Consider the following 15,649-nt stretch of genomic DNA (forward strand, 5'->3'; position numbering starts at 1 on the left):
TGTACAAGTTACAAAAATCGGGTTATTATTGTTGTGAGCCATCTTTTCAGAGGCTCCGCTGTTATCATACTGTTAACTGGTTTTAGATCACAAGTTGTACGGTGTGATTGGTGTGGCTGGTATGAGTCTTACCCGGGATTCAAAATTCCTCCCTTATTGTGTACGCTCGTCCGGGCACAGTACCTAACTGGCTTGGAGGAGGGTCATAGGGGGAGGAGCCAGTGCACACCACCTGATCGGAAAGCTTTACTTTTGTGCCCTGTCTCCTGCGGAGCCGCTATTCCCCATGGTCCTTTCAGGAACCCCAGCATCCACTACGGACTCCGAGAAATAGAATTATCGGTAAGTAAATTCTTATTTTTTTGGCAAAAAATACATCACATATAGCTCCTGGGCTATATGGATGCATTTAACCCCTGCCAATTTTTCCATAAAAAAGCGGGAGAAAGGCTCCGCCCCCTTCTCGGCGGCCTATTTCCTCAGCACACTGGCGCCATTTTTTCATCACAGCTCCGTTGGAGGAAGGCTCCCTGACTCTCCCCTGCAGTCCTGCACTACAGAAACAGGGTAAAACAAGAGAGGGGGGGCACTAAATTGGCATATAAATATATACAGCAGCTATATTAGGGAAAAACACTTATATAAGGTTATCCCTGTATATATATAGCGCTCTGGTGTGTGCTGGCAAACTCTCCCTCTGTCTCCCCAAAGGGCTAGTGGGGTCCTGTCCTCTATCAGAGCATTCCCTGTGTGTGTGCTGTGTGTCGGTACGCTGTGTCGACATGTATGAGGAGGAAAATGGTGTGGAGGCGGAGCAATTGCCTGTGTTAGTGATGTCACCCCCTAGGGAGTCGACACCTGACTGGATGGTCTTATGGAAAGAATTACGTGATAGTGTCGGCACTTTACAAAAGACTGTTGACGACATGAGACAGCCGGCAAATCAGTTAATAGCTGTACAGGCGTCTCAAACACCGTCAGGGGCTATAAAACGCCCGTTACCTCAGGTCGATACAGACACTGACACGGACACTGACTCCAGTGTCGACGGTGAGGAAACAAACGTATTTTCCAGTAGGGCCACACGTTACATGATCACGGCAATGAAGGAGGTTTTGAATATTTCTGATACTACAAGTACCACAAAAAAGGGTATTATGTGGGGTGTGAAAAAACTACCCGTAGTTTTTCCTGAATCAGATGAATTAAATGAGGTGTGTGATGAAGCGTGGGTTTCCCCCGATAAAAAACTGCTAATTTCTAAAAAATTATTGGCATTATACCCTTTCCCGCCAGAGGTTAGGGCGCGTTGGGAAACACCCCCTAGAGTGGATAAGGTGCTCACACGCTTATCAAAACAAGTGGCGTTACCGTCTCCTGATACGGCCGCCCTCAAGGAACCAGCTGATAGGAAGCTGGAAAATATTCTAAAAAGTATATACACACATACTGGTATTATACTGCGACCAGCAATCGCCTCAGCCTGGATGTGCAGTGCTGGGGTGGCTTGGTCGGATTCCCTGACTGAAAATATTGATACCCTGGACAGGGACAATATATTATTGACTATAGAGCATTTAAAGGATGCATTTCTATATATGCGTGATGCACAGAGGGATATTTGCACTCTGGCATCAAGAGTAAGTGCGATGTCCATTTCTGCCAGAAGAGGGTTATGGACGCGACAGTGGTCAGGTGATGCGGATTCCAAACGGCATATGGAAGTATTGCCGTATAAAGGGGAGGAGTTATTTGGGGTCGGTCTATCGGACCTGGTGGCCACGGCAACGGCTGGGAAATCCACCTTTTTACCCCAAGTCACCTCACAGCAGAAAAAGATACCGTCTTTTCAGGCTCAGTCCTTTCGTCCCCATAAGGGCAAGCGGGCAAAAGGCCACTCATATCTGCCCCGGGGCAGAGGAAGGGGAAAAAGACTGCAGCAGACAGCCTCTTCCCAGGAACAGAAGCCCTCCCCCGCTTCTGCCAAGTCCTCAGCATGACGCTGGGGCCTTACAAGCGGACTCGGGCACGGTGGGGGCCCGTCTCAAGAATTTCAGCGCGCAGTGGGCTCACTCGCAAGTGGACCCCTGGATCCTGCAGGTAGTATCTCAGGGGTACAAATTGGAATTCGAGACGTCTCCCCCTCGCCGGTTCCTGAAGTCTGCTTTACCAACGTCTCCCCCCGACAGGGAGGCGGTATTGGAAGCCATTCACAAGCTGTATTCCCAGCAAGTGATAATCAAGGTACCCCTCCTACAACAGGGAAAGGGGTATTATTCCACGCTGTTTGTGGTACCGAAGCCGGACGGCTCGGTGAGACCCATTTTAAATCTGAAATCCTTGAACACTTACATAAAAAGGTTCAAGTTCAAGATGGAGTCACTCAGAGCAGTGATAGCGAACCTGTAAGAAGGGGACTATATGGTGTCTCTGGACATCAAGGATGCTTACCTCCATGTCCCAATTTGCCCTTCTCACCAAGGGTACCTCAGGTTTGTGGTACAGAACTGTCACTATCAGTTTCAGACGCTGCCGTTTGGATTGTCCACGGCACCCCGGGTCTTTACCAAGGTAATGGCCGAAATGATGATTCTTCTTCGAAGAAAAGGCGTCTTAATTATCCCTTACTTGGACGATCTCCTGATAAGGGCAAGGTCCAGGGAACAGTTAGAGGTCGGAGTAGCACTATCTCAAGTAGTACTACGACAGCACGGATGGATTCTAAATATTCCAAAATCGCAGCTGATTCCGACGACACGTCTGCTGTTCCTAGGAATGATTCTGGACACAGTACAGAAAAAGGTGTTTCTCCCGGAAGAGAAAGCCAGGGAGTTATCCGACCTAGTCAGGAACCTCCTAAGACCAGGCCAAGTGTCAGTACATCAATGCACAAGGGTCCTGGGAAAGATGGTGGCTTCTTACGAAGCGATTCCATTCGGCAGATTCCACGCAAGAACTTTTCAGTGGGATCTGCTGGACAAATGGTCCTGATCGCATCTTCAAATGCATCAGCGGATAACCCTGTCTCCAAGGACAAGGGTGTCTCTCCTGTGGTGGTTACAGAGTGCTCATCTCCTAGAGGGCCGCAGATTCGGCATTCAGGATTGGGTCCTGGTGACCACGGATGCCAGCCTGAGAGGCTGGGGAGCAGTCACACAGGGAAGAAATTTCCAGGGCTTGTGGTCAAGCATGGAAACGTCACTTCACATAAATATCCTGGAAGTAAGGGCCATTTACAATGCCCTAAGTCAGGCAAGACCTCTGCTTCAGGGTCAGCCGGTATTGATCCAGTCGGACAACATCACGGCAGTCGCCCACGTAAACAGACAGGGCGGCACAAGAAGCAGGAGGGCAATGACGGAAGTGGCAAGGATTCTTCGCTGGGCGGAAAATCATGTGATAGCACTGTCAGCAGTGTTCATTCCGGGAGTGGACAACTGGGAAGCAGACTTCCTCAGCAGACACGATCTTCACCCGGGGGAGTGGGGACTTCACCCAGAAGTCTTCCACATGATTGTGAACCGTTGGGAAAAACCAAAGGTGGACATGATGGCGTCCCGCCTCAACAAAAAACTGGACAGATATTGCGCCAGGTCAAGGGACCCTCAGGCAATAGCTGTGGACGCTCTGGTAACACCGTGGGTGTACCAGTCAGTGTATGTGTTCCCTCCTCTTCCTCTCATACCAAAAGTACTGAGAATCATAAGAAGGAGAGGAGTAAGGACTATACTCGTGGCTCCGGATTGGCCAAGAAGGACTTGGTACCCGGAAATTCAAGAGATGCTCACGGAAGACCCGTGGCCTCTACCTCTAAGAAAGGACCTGCTCCAGCAGGGACCATGTCTGTTCCAAGACTTACCGTGGCTGCGTTTGACGGCATGGCGGTTGAACGCCGGATCCTGAAGGAAAAAGGCATTCCGGAGGAAGTCATCCCTACCCTGATCAAAGCCAGGAAGGATGTGACCGTACAACATTATCACCGTATTTGGCGTAAATATGTTGCGTGGTGCGAGGCCAGGAAGGCCCCTACAGAGGAATTTCAACTGGGTCGATTCCTGCATTTCCTGCAAACAGGACTGTCTATGGGCCTCAAATTAGGGTCCATTAAGGTTCAAATTTCGGCCTTGTCAATATTCTTCCAAAAAGAACTAGCTTCTGTTCCTGAAGTTCAGACGTTTGTCAAGGGAGTACTGCATATACAGCCTCCTTTTGTGCCTCCAGTGGCACCTTGGGATCTCAATGTAGTTTTGGGATTCCTAAAATCACATTGGTTTGAACCACTCACCACTGTGGACTTAAAATATCTCACATGGAAAGTGGTAATGCTGTTAGCCCTGGCTTCAGCCAGGCGTGTTTCAGAATTGGCGGCTTTATCCTATAAAAGCCCTTACCTAATTTTTCATACGGACAGGGCAGAATTGAGGACTCGTCCTCAATTTCTCCCTAAGGTGGTTTCAGCATTTCACTTAAACCAGCCTATTGTGGTGCCTGCGGCTACTAGGGACTTGGAGGATTCCAAGTTGCTGGACGTAGTCAGGGCCCTGAAAATATATGTTTCCAGGACGGCTGGAGTCAGAAAATCTGACTCGCTGTTTATCCTGTATGCACCCAACAAGCTGGGTGCTCCTGCTTCTAAGCAGACGATTGCTCGTTGGATTTGTAGTACAATTCAGCTTGCACATTCTGTGGCAGGCCTGCCACAGCCAAAATCTGTAAAAGCCCATTCCACACGGAAAGTGGGCTCATCTTGGGCGGCTGCCCGAGGGGTCTTGGCTTTACAACTTTGCCGAGCAGCTACTTGGTCAGGGGCAAACACGTTTGCTAAATTCTACAAATTTGATACCCTGGCTGAGGAGGACCTGGAGTTCTCTCATTCGGTGCTGCAGAGTCATCCGCACTCCCGCCCATTTGGGAGCTTTGGTATAATCCCCATGGTCCTTTCGGAGTCCCCAGCATCCACTAGGACGTTAGAGAAAATAAGAATTTACTTACCGATAATTCTATTTCTCATAGTCCGTAGTGGATGCTGGGCGCCCATCCCAAGTGCGGATTGTCTGCATTACTTGTACATAGTTATTGTTACAAAAATCGGGTTATTGTTGTTGTGAGCCATCTTTTCAGAGGCTCCTTCTGTTATCATGCTGTTAACTGGGTTCAGATCACAAGTTGTACGGTGTGATTGGTGTGGCTGGTATGAGTCTTACCCGGGATTCAAAATCCTTCCTTATTGTGTACGCTCGTCCGGGCACAGTATCCTAACTGAGGCTTGGAGGAGGGTCATAGGGGGAGGAGCCAGTGCACACCAGGTAGTCCTAAAGCTTTTTACTTTTGTTCCCAGTCTCCTGCGGAGCCGCTATTCCCCATGGTCCTTTCGGAGTCCCCAGCATCCACTACGGACTATGAGAAATAGAATTATCGGTAAGTAAATTCTTATTTTATTGCACTAGTATTCAGAAGTGCCATTGCCTTTTCATAGTCTGCGGTGCTTATCAGTAGCTGCCTTAATCACCAGGTTATATTTCATTTTTAGGTAATGTCCATTTCCCCACGTATAACTTTATTTCTGGTCATTCATTTTACTGGCATACATTTGCTTATGTTTTATGGGCATTATGTAGGTAAAATTGTGGAAATTGTTGTTTTTCACACATTTCAGTCCCAGAAAATGAACCCAAAGTGTAGTTGGCCTCTTTGAAGGAGTATCAGGATGTCAAGTTTGTGTACTTCGAGACACAGTTGGGAACAAATATGTATATCATGTAATTTTCACATTACGTACATGGCAACTGAATTAGATGACTGCAAGCGTGCTATTGAAATCAAAGGGCAATATTCCGTTGTTTTCTGCCCACAATCTAAAGTGTCTAAAGTGATGGGAGATCACTGGGCACAATTTAATTGTTGTCTTTTTCCCGCGCTGATTGTGCCTATAAAGGTCTGGTTTATGTAATGTAAAGCAGCTAATCCCGACCAAAGTGCAGAGCTCGATCACGAAAAGTGCCATTTGGGCGCCCAAATGGGTCACTTTTTGGGCATTTCAGCTCGCCACCCCTGGGTGTGCGAGCTGAAATGCAGATGCCAGCAACCATCATGCCTGAATGGAGCTACAATTGAATAGCTCCGTTTGGGCGCCATCTAGTGACTGCCCGCAAGGAAACATTTGACTCTCGCCCAAAGTCTGTTGGTAACAGACTAATGGACGACTTTGATTGTTTTAAAACGGCAACAGAAATAGATGATAAACAAGCCTGATTTAGCATTGATCATTGATTCCTGCTGCTGTTTTAAAACTATCTGTCGAATCGGCCGATGATCAGTGTCTGATATACTGCCCACTAGTAAATATAACCCCACATGTATGCTTCTTGCAGGCATTTTCATATTTCTCTGACGTCCTAGTGGATGCTGGGAACTCCGTAAGGACCATGGGGAATAGCGGCTCCGCAGGAGACTGGGCACAAAAAGAAAGCTTTAGGACTACCTGGTGTGCACTGGCTCCTCCCCCTATGACCCTCCTCCAAGCCTCAGTTAGATTTTTGTGCCCGACCGAGCAGGGTGCAATCTAGGGGGCTCTCCTGAGCTTCTTAGATAAAAGTTAGTTTTAGGTTTTTTATTTTCAGTGAGACCTGCTGGCAACAGGCTCACTGCATCGAGGGACTAAGGGGAGAAGAAGCGAACCTGCCTGCTTGCAGCCAGCTTGGGCTTCTTAGGCTACTGGACACCATTAGCTCCAGAGGGATCGAACACAGGCCCAGCCTCGGAGTCCGGTCCCAGAGCCGCGCTGCCGGCCCCCTTACAGAGCCAGAAGCAAGGAGAGGTCTGGAAAATCGGCGGCAGAAGACATCAGTCTTCATCAAGGTAGCGCACAGCACTGCAGCTGTGCGCCATTGCTCCTCCTGCACACCTCACACTGCGGTCACTGATGGGTGCAGGGCGCTGGGGGGGGGTGCCCTGAGCAGCAATATTAACACCTTGGCTGGCAAAAATACATCACATATAACCCCCAGGGCTATATGGATGTACATTAACCCCTGCCAGAATCCATAAAAATGCGGGAGAAAAGTCCGCGAAAAAGGGGCGGAGCTATCTACTCGGCACACTGGCGCCATTTTTCCCTCACAGCTCCGTTGGAGGGAAGCTCCCTTGCTCTCCCCTGCAGTTCATACACTACAGAAAGGGTTAAAAAGAGAGGGGGGGCACAATTTAGGCGCAGTATACATATATATATGCAGCTATAAGGGAAAACACTTTTTATAGGTGCTATCCCTGTGATATATAGCGCCCAGGTGTGTGCTGGCATACTCTCCCTCTGTCTCCCCAAAGGGCTTTGTGGGGTCCTGTCCTCTATCAGAGCATTCCCTGTGTGTGTGCTGTGTGTCGGTACGGCTGTGTCGACAGGTATGTGGAGGATAATGAGGTGGAGGCGGAGCGAATGCCTGTAAATATGTTGTCACCCCCTGCGGGGTCGACACCGGTGTGGTTGAACTTATGGAAAGATTACGTGAAAGTGTCAACTCCTTACATAAAAGGTCGACGACACAGAACAGCCGGCTACTCAGCTTGTGCCTGTTCCAGCGTCTCAAATGTCATGGGGGGCTCTAAAATCGCCCGCTACCTCAGATAACAGACACAGATGTCGACACGGATACTGACTCCAGTGTCGACGTCGATGAGACTGGTGTACCCTCCAAATAGGTCCACCCGTTACAGAATTGAGGCAATGAAAAATGTATTACACATTTATGATTATACCCCAGGTACCACATAAAAGGGTATTGTGTTTGGTGAGAGAAAACTATTAGTAGTTTTTCCTGCATCTGAGAAATTAAATGAGGTGTGTGAGGAAGAGTGGTCTTCCCCCAGTAAGAAATTGATAATTTCTAAAACCGTTATTGGCAGCGTACCCTTTCCCGCCAGAGGATAGGTCACGCGGGGAAACACCCCATAGGGTAGATACAGCGCTTACACGCTTATCAGAAAAGGTGGCACTACCGTCTCCGGATACGGCCGCCCTGAAGGGACCTGCTGATAGAAAGCAGGAGGTTACCCTATAAGATATAGTCACACACTAGGGCATTATATTGCGACCAGCCGTTGCTTCGGCATGGATGTGCAGTGCTCCCGCTGTGTGGTCAGATTCCCTGTCGGAAAATAACTATGGATAGGGACAATATTTTGCTGAAAATAGAGCATATAAAAGACGTGGTCTTATACATACGTGATGCACAGAGGGATATTTGCCGGCTGGCATCAAAAATAAGCGCTAAGTCCATTGCCGCCAGACGGGGGTTATGGACTTGGCAATGGTCAGGCGATGCCGACTCGAATCTGCACATGGAAGTTGCCCTATAAGGGGGTAAAACTGTTTGGGGATGGTTTTTCAGACCTCGTTTCCACAGCTACTGTTGGGAAATCGATTTTTTTGCCACAGGCTACCCCACAACAAAAGAAAGCACCGTATCATCAAGTACAGTCCTTTCGGCCCCAGAAAAGCAAGAGGGCTAGAGGCTCATCCTTTCTGCCGAGAGGCAAAGGTAGAGGAAAAAGCTGCAACACACAGCTAGTTCCCAAGAGCAGAAATCCTCCCTGCGTCCGGTAGGTCCACAGCATGGTGCGGGGGCTGCTCAGGCGGACCCGGGTACGGTGGGGGCCTGTCTCAGAAATTTCAGCGGACAGTGGGCTCTCTCACATGGATCCCTGGGTCCTTCAAGTAGTATCTCAGGGGTACAGGCTGGAGTTCGAGACGTTCTTCCCCCCGCCGTTTCCTAAAATCTGCCTTACCGGCACCTCCCTCTGCCAGGGAGACGGTGTTGGTGGATATTCAACACTATAATCACAACAAGTGATTGTCAAGGTGCCCCTCCTTCAGCAAGGAAGGGGTTACTATTCCACAGTGGTTGTGGTACCGAAACGTTTCGGTGAGACCCATCTTGAAATTAAAATACTTGAACTTTTATATCAGAAGTTTCAAGTTCAAGATGGAATCGCTCAGGGCGGATATTACGAGCCTGGACGAGGGGGATTACAGGGTCTCCCTGGACATCAAGGATGCATACCTGCATGTCCCCATTTACCCTCCTCACCAGGAGTACCTCAGATATGTGGTACAGGACTGTCACTATCAGTTCCAGACGTGGCCGGTGGAGTTGTCCACGGCACCGAAGGTCTTTACCTAGGTAATGGCAGAAGTGATGATACTCCTTCGCAAGAAGGAAGTTTTTATTATCCCGTACTTGGACGATCTCCTGATAAAGGCGAGGTCCAAAGAACAGTTGGTAGTGGGGGTAGCACTCTCTCAGGAAGTGCTACAACAGCACGACTGGATTCTCAATATTCCAAAGTCACAGCTGGTCCCGACGACACGTCTTCTGTTCCTGGAAATGTTTCTGAACGCAGACCAGAAAAGAGTGTTTCTTCCAGTGGAAAAAGCCGAGGAGTTGTCATCTCTAGTCAGAGACATCCTATAACCAGGACAGGTGTCGGTACATCAATGCACACGAGTCCTGGGAAAAATGGTAGCTTCGTACGAAGCATAATTCCATTCGGAAGACTCCACGCAAGGACGTTCCAGTGGGACCTGTGGGACTAATGGTCCGGGTCCCATCTACAGATACAACAGCGGATAACCCTGTCAGCAAGAAACAGGGTGTCGCTGCTGTGGTGGCTGCAGAGGGCTTATCTACTAGAGGGCCGCAGATTCGGAATACAGGACTGGGTCCTGGTGACCACGGATGCCAGCCTTCGGGGCTGGGGTGCAGTCACACAGGGAAGAAATTTCCAAGGAGATTTCGCTTCACATAAATATTCTGCAGCGAAGGGCCATTTACAATGCCCTAAGCCAAGCAAGGCCCCTGCTTCAGAACCAGCCGGTACTGATCCAATCAGACGACATCACGGCGGTCGCCCATGTAAACAGGGCGGCACAAGAAGCAGGATGGCGATGGCAGAAGCCACAAGGATTCTCCGATGGGCGACCTACACCCAGGAGAATGGGGACTTCATTCAGAAGTTTTCCAAATGCGGGTAAACCGTTGGGAATGACCACGGGTGGACATGATGGCGTCCCGCCTCAACAAGAAGTTGAAAAGATATTGCGCCAGGTCAAGGGACCCTCAGGCGATCGCTGGGGACGCTCTAGTGACACCGTGGGTGTACCAGTCGGTTTATGTGTCTCCTCCTCTACCTCTCATACCCAAGGTACTGAGAATAATAAGAAGGCGAGGAGTGAAAACCATACTCGGGGTTCCGGATTGGCCATGAAGAGCTTGGTACCCGAAGAGATGCTGGCAGAGGACCCTTGGCCTCTGCCGCTTAGACAAGACCTGCTGCAGCAGGGACCCTGTCTGTTCCAAGACTTACCGCGGCTGCGTTTGACGGCATGGCGGTAGAACACCGGATCCTAAAGGAAAAGGGTATTCCGAAGGAAGTCATCCCTACCCTGATCATAGCCAGGAAGGATGTCACCGCAAGACATTATCGCCGCGTTTGGCGAAAATTTATTGCTTGGTGGGAGGCCATGAAGGCCCTGACGGAGGAATTTCAACTATGTCGATTCCTGCACTTCCTGCAAGCAAGGGTGACGTTTGGGCCTCAAATTGGGGTCCATCAAGGTCCAGATTTCGGCTCTGTCGATTTTCTTCCAGAAAGAACTGGCTTCACTGCCTGAAGTTCAGACTTTGGTTAAAGGAGTACTACATATTCAGCCTCCTTTTGTGCCTCCTGTGGCACTTTTTGGATCTCAACGTGGTGTTGGATTTCCTAAAGTCGCATTGGTTGAGACACTTAAAACCATGGAGCTAAAGTATCTCGCGTGGAAAGTGGTCATGCTGTTGGCCTTGGCCTTGGCCAGGCGTGTGTCAGAATTGGCGGCTTTGTCATGTAAAAGCCTTATCTGGTTTTCTATATGGATAGGGCAGAGTTGAGGACTCGTCCTCAGTTTCTCCCAAAGGTGGTCTCAGGTTTTCACTTGAACCAACCTATTGTGGTGCCTGCGGCTACTAGGGACTTGGAGGATTCCAAGTTGCTGGACGTAGTCAGGGCCCTGAAAATTTTATTTTTCCAGGACGGCTGGAGTCAGGAAAACTGACTCGCTGTTTATCCTGATGGCACCCAACAAGCTGGGTGCTCCTGCTTCTAAGCAGTCGATTGCGCGCTGGATTTGTAGCACTATTCAGCTGGCGCATTCTGCGGTAGGATGACCGCAGCCTAAATCAATAAAAGCCCATTCCACAAGGAAGGTGGGCTCATCTTGGGCGGCTGCCCGAGGGGTCTCGGCTTTACAACTTTGCCGAGCAGCTACTTGGTCAGGGGCAAACACGTTTGCAAAATTCTATGAATTTGATACCCTGGCTGAGGAGGACCTGGAGTTCTCTCATTCGGTGCTGCAGAGTCATCCGCACTCTCCCGCCCGTTTGGGAGCTTTGGTATAATCCCCATGGTCCTTACGGAGTTCCCAGCATCCACTAGGACGTCAGAGAAAATAAGAATTTACTTACCGATAATTCTATTTCTCGTAGTCCGTAGTGGATGCTGGGCGCCCATCCCAAGTGCGGATTGTCTGCAATACTTGTACATAGTTATTGTTAACTAATCGGGTTCTTGTTGTGAGCCATCTATTCAGAGGCTCCTCTGTTATCATGCTGTTAACTGGGTTTCATATCACAAGTTGTACGGTGTGATTGGTGTGGCTGGTATGAGTCTTACCCGGGATTCAAAATCCTTCCTTATTGTGTACGCTCGTCCGGGCACAGTATCCTAACTGAGGCTTGGAGGAGGGTCATAGGGGGAGGAGCCAGTGCACACCAGGTAGTCCTAAAGCTTTCTTTTTGTTCCCAGTCTCCTGCGGAGCCGCTATTCCCCATGGTCCTTACGGAGTTCCCAGCATCCACTACGGACTACGAGAAATAGAATTATCGGTAATTAAATTCTTATTTTTTATGTCCAGAAGAGTACCCATTAAAGAACAAGCTAACTGTAATGTTTTAGTCAGACAACAAAATAATTAATGCTGCATATCCGCTTTTGTTTAAGCATTCTACATACAGCATTAAAAAATAAAACAAAAACCAACCTCTCCATATCCCACTAAATTTGATTCTGTAACTTTCAATAGTCATAGGCCAAATATACATGCTTTTACAGGTGTAGTCTAACGTGAGCCATAATAAAATATACATGTATAATGTATGTACATTTTTGTTTGTGGATGGTTGTGTTTTTTTTTCTCTCCTTTCTAACTACTCTATCTACTAATGCTAAATGGGAAAGTGTGGTTGTACTTATTTTCAGTGACTGAGTAACATGTTAGAGATTCTCTTAGAAAGTGTTTTTGAGTTGGTGTGCAGAAACTGTCATGGCTGTTTATGCTGCACATTGCATAATATACCCAGTGTAGTTTTAACAACGTCAAGTATCAGGTTTAAGTAATCTGTGCAATATTTCTGTGATTATGATGTAAGAAAGTGGTCCCTATTAAGCCCCATACACACTAGTCGAGAAAGTAAAGAATATTGTTCAGAAGGGCCAGTCTGGGCGAGATCTTCTACTATCTTGTCTAGTGTGTACACTCAACATCGTTAACGACCCCCTTCTTAGTCTGAACAGTCCAGGCGATGGAGGACCTCGTCAACGCTGGCATTGCCAAGTGTGTATGCACTTGCCCCCCGCCGCAGCTAACATCGCTGGGTACACACGTCTGCTAATGTGTACCGGGTTTACACAAAAAAAACCTAAATCTAAATATCTATAATTTTTAATGCTGGCATGTTGTCTATTGGAATACTAATTGACCGGTGAAAAAGCAGCAGGCACAAAGTTGATTGCAAGTCAGAATGTGCGGCATATCTTCCTTGTTTTCCTTATACACCTGCACAAAGCAGGTGCTCTATGGTGAGTTGGAGTGGTGTGAAAACAGAATGCATCTCCACTTGCAACTGATGGGTTGTTACAGGGCATTCTGATGTTCACAGAATTGCAGGCTATAAAGAGTTGTGCATCTGCATAATTGCACCTGTTTCGACAATCTTTTGTAAGTGTTTACTGATAGTGATGGCTATGAAACTTTGTGTGGAATAAAAGATTGACAGTATATATTAAGTAGGTCCACGGTGAAAAGGTCAACAATTAAACTGTCAATATAGACTAAAGTTGGGTACACACTGGTTGCTATATTGGTCATTCAATCGAATGGCCAGTATATTGTGAGCCTGATGGCTCGGGGTCTGACATCACAACTGGATGGGCAAATTCAAATGCCCGCTCAGCTGGGTGTTCTGACTGACATGTTGAGCAGCTGATCAGTAAGTGTGTATACTTACCTAGATCGGCTACTCAGTCGATGCGACGGGTTTACCAACGTGTCGGTCATGTGTGTACCCAGCCTTAGGTTAAGAATCAAAAAGCCGACATGCAAATGGTTGACGCTTTTTTTTCTATTTTAGCCCTACTCCTAACCGTCCATTTCCACAGCCTAACCTTAACTCTCTGCCAAGTGAAAAGCATGTGTTGACCTTTTGACCATCTGGTGTCCATCTATTGACTGTCTACTTTCTATCTTCCATCCGAACACCTACAGTATGAAACCAATGGAGATAAGTGTGTTAGTCATAGAGATGTGTATATACATACAGATGACTATTTGCATTTAGTTTGGTGCATGCAGTTTTTGCTGACTTGCAGTCAACTTTTTTTTTTTTTTTTCCCATCAGCCCCAAAATGTTTTCCTTTTATATTTTTACATTCTGTTCAGTAATAGCGGCCTTGTTTTTCACCCTCTTTATAGGCCCTTTTGGTGCTCTTCATCCTTGCTTACATCCACATTGCATTTTCCCGGTCTCCCATCAACTGTCTGGAGCATGTGCGTGATAAGTGGCCTAGAGATGGGATCTTGCGAGTGGAAATCCAATTGAATTCGAGCCGTGCACCTTTTTTTCTACAATTCTATGACAGCGATACTTTCCCTGGTCTGGTGAAAGAGCCGTTAGGCGAGGAAGATGGAGAAGAGGATGAGGAGGAAATGAGTGTGGATATGTACCAGAATAGCTCTATCAAGGTATGGGATCGCTGATTGTTAGTAGATAGAATGTGAGTTTTTTTGGTTAATTGAATGAGCAGAAGGGCCAGGCTAAATCTGGGAGAATACAATACGTCTAAGAAAGAATAACTCCAACAGAAACTAAAAAATTAGTTCTAGGTGCAAAGAATGAAAATAGACTGATCACTTTTTTTTGCTTCACGATAGGTCCAATGTTTTGAGTATGCCCTTTTACTTTCCTTAAACCTAACATTCTGTCTATTTTGCTAAGCTGCTAATAGCATTTACAGCAAATATGCATTACAGTGGTTTTGGAAACTTGTCATAACTGAGGATATGAGTATAGGCTGCTGACAAGTATGTCATCCACATATTGAATGGCACTGGAGTGTGAGAATTTCACAGCATGCAATGGCATGTTACAGTTTTTACATTACAAGGACATATCACTGTAAAATATCTTTTAGATGTAACTTCCTCTTGATTCATATCGTGCTACTGATAAGGTGATTTTCAAATATTTTATTCACTATTTGCTTCACTCATGGCTGGAAATCAATCTTAAACTTCTCAGTTTTCTATGGGCCATGTTCATACATGTGCATTGGAACATGAGTTAAAACACATTAAAAGTATCACCTTTTACACTTTATAAGTATTTTTAACACCTTTTCCATGTACTTTTCAAATATTATACTTTACCAATACGATACATGCTGTTGGTAGTGCACAGTAATAAATGGGAAATTGGTTGTGCAGGTTTCTAAAATGGTTATCACTACATAAAAATTGTAGAATGCATTTGGGATATCACCATTGGCTTTTGTTCTTAATGTACTCTTATACATATTTGTTGTGTGAAAAAGTAAAAATCATAGTTCATACTGCCGAAGGAAAATAGGGTAAGTGAGTACGGTCCTGTGGTCAGGGCTGGTGGCTGACAGTGAGACAATGCTGGATCAGGACTGGATGCAGGTAGACAATGAGAGAAATCTTGGTCAGGGCTGATGACACAGGCAGAGACTGAGAGAAAGTTGGGTCAGGGCTGGTGACAGGCAGGCAGGCAGAAATTAAACAAACTGGGTTAGGGCTAAAACACACTACCCGGCTTTTGCCGGCCGGGAAAAAGCCGGACGGCTTTTTCCCGTGCCGGCATTGTAGTTAACAGTGTGAGGGGTAAGGTCCCTTCACACTGCCCGACCCGGCTGCCGAGTTGCAGCCGGGTCTCACCACTGGAAGGTCCGGCGGCCGCCGGGCCGTCTTTGCAGCCAGTAAACCGTGTGTGTGAAGGGGAGCTTTCACACACAACGTTTCTCTGACGTCCTAGTGGATGCTGGGAACTCCGTAAGGACCATGAGGAATAGACGGGCTCCGCAGGAGACTGGGCACTCTTAAAAGAAAGATTAGGTACTATATCTGGTGTGCACTGGCTCCTCCCTCAATGCCCCTCCTCCAGACCTCAGTTAGAATCTGTGCCCGGCCAGAGCTGGATGCACCTAGTGGGCTCTCCTGAGCTCACTAGAAAAGAAAGTATTTGTTAGGTTTTTTATTTTCAGTGAGATCTGCTGGCAACAGACTCACTGCTACGAGGGACTGAGGGGAGAGAAGCAAACCTAC

At 47.4% G+C, this 15,649-nt stretch overlaps 1 protein-coding gene across 1 annotated transcript in view; it reads left to right on the plus strand.

Moving 5' to 3' along the window:
- TMEM259 (transmembrane protein 259) overlaps nt 1-15,649 on the plus strand; it is a 160,153-nt gene that overhangs the window by 9,242 nt on the left and 135,262 nt on the right. The window contains exon 3 of the mRNA XM_063914368.1: nt 13,781-14,050. Within this exon, the coding sequence (XP_063770438.1) occupies nt 13,781-14,050 (270 nt within the window). The remainder of the gene's footprint in view (nt 1-13,780; nt 14,051-15,649) is intronic.

Source organism: Pseudophryne corroboree, chromosome 1, assembly GCF_028390025.1.
Source record: "Pseudophryne corroboree isolate aPseCor3 chromosome 1, aPseCor3.hap2, whole genome shotgun sequence".
NCBI classification, from domain to species: Eukaryota; Metazoa; Chordata; class Amphibia; order Anura; family Myobatrachidae; genus Pseudophryne; species Pseudophryne corroboree.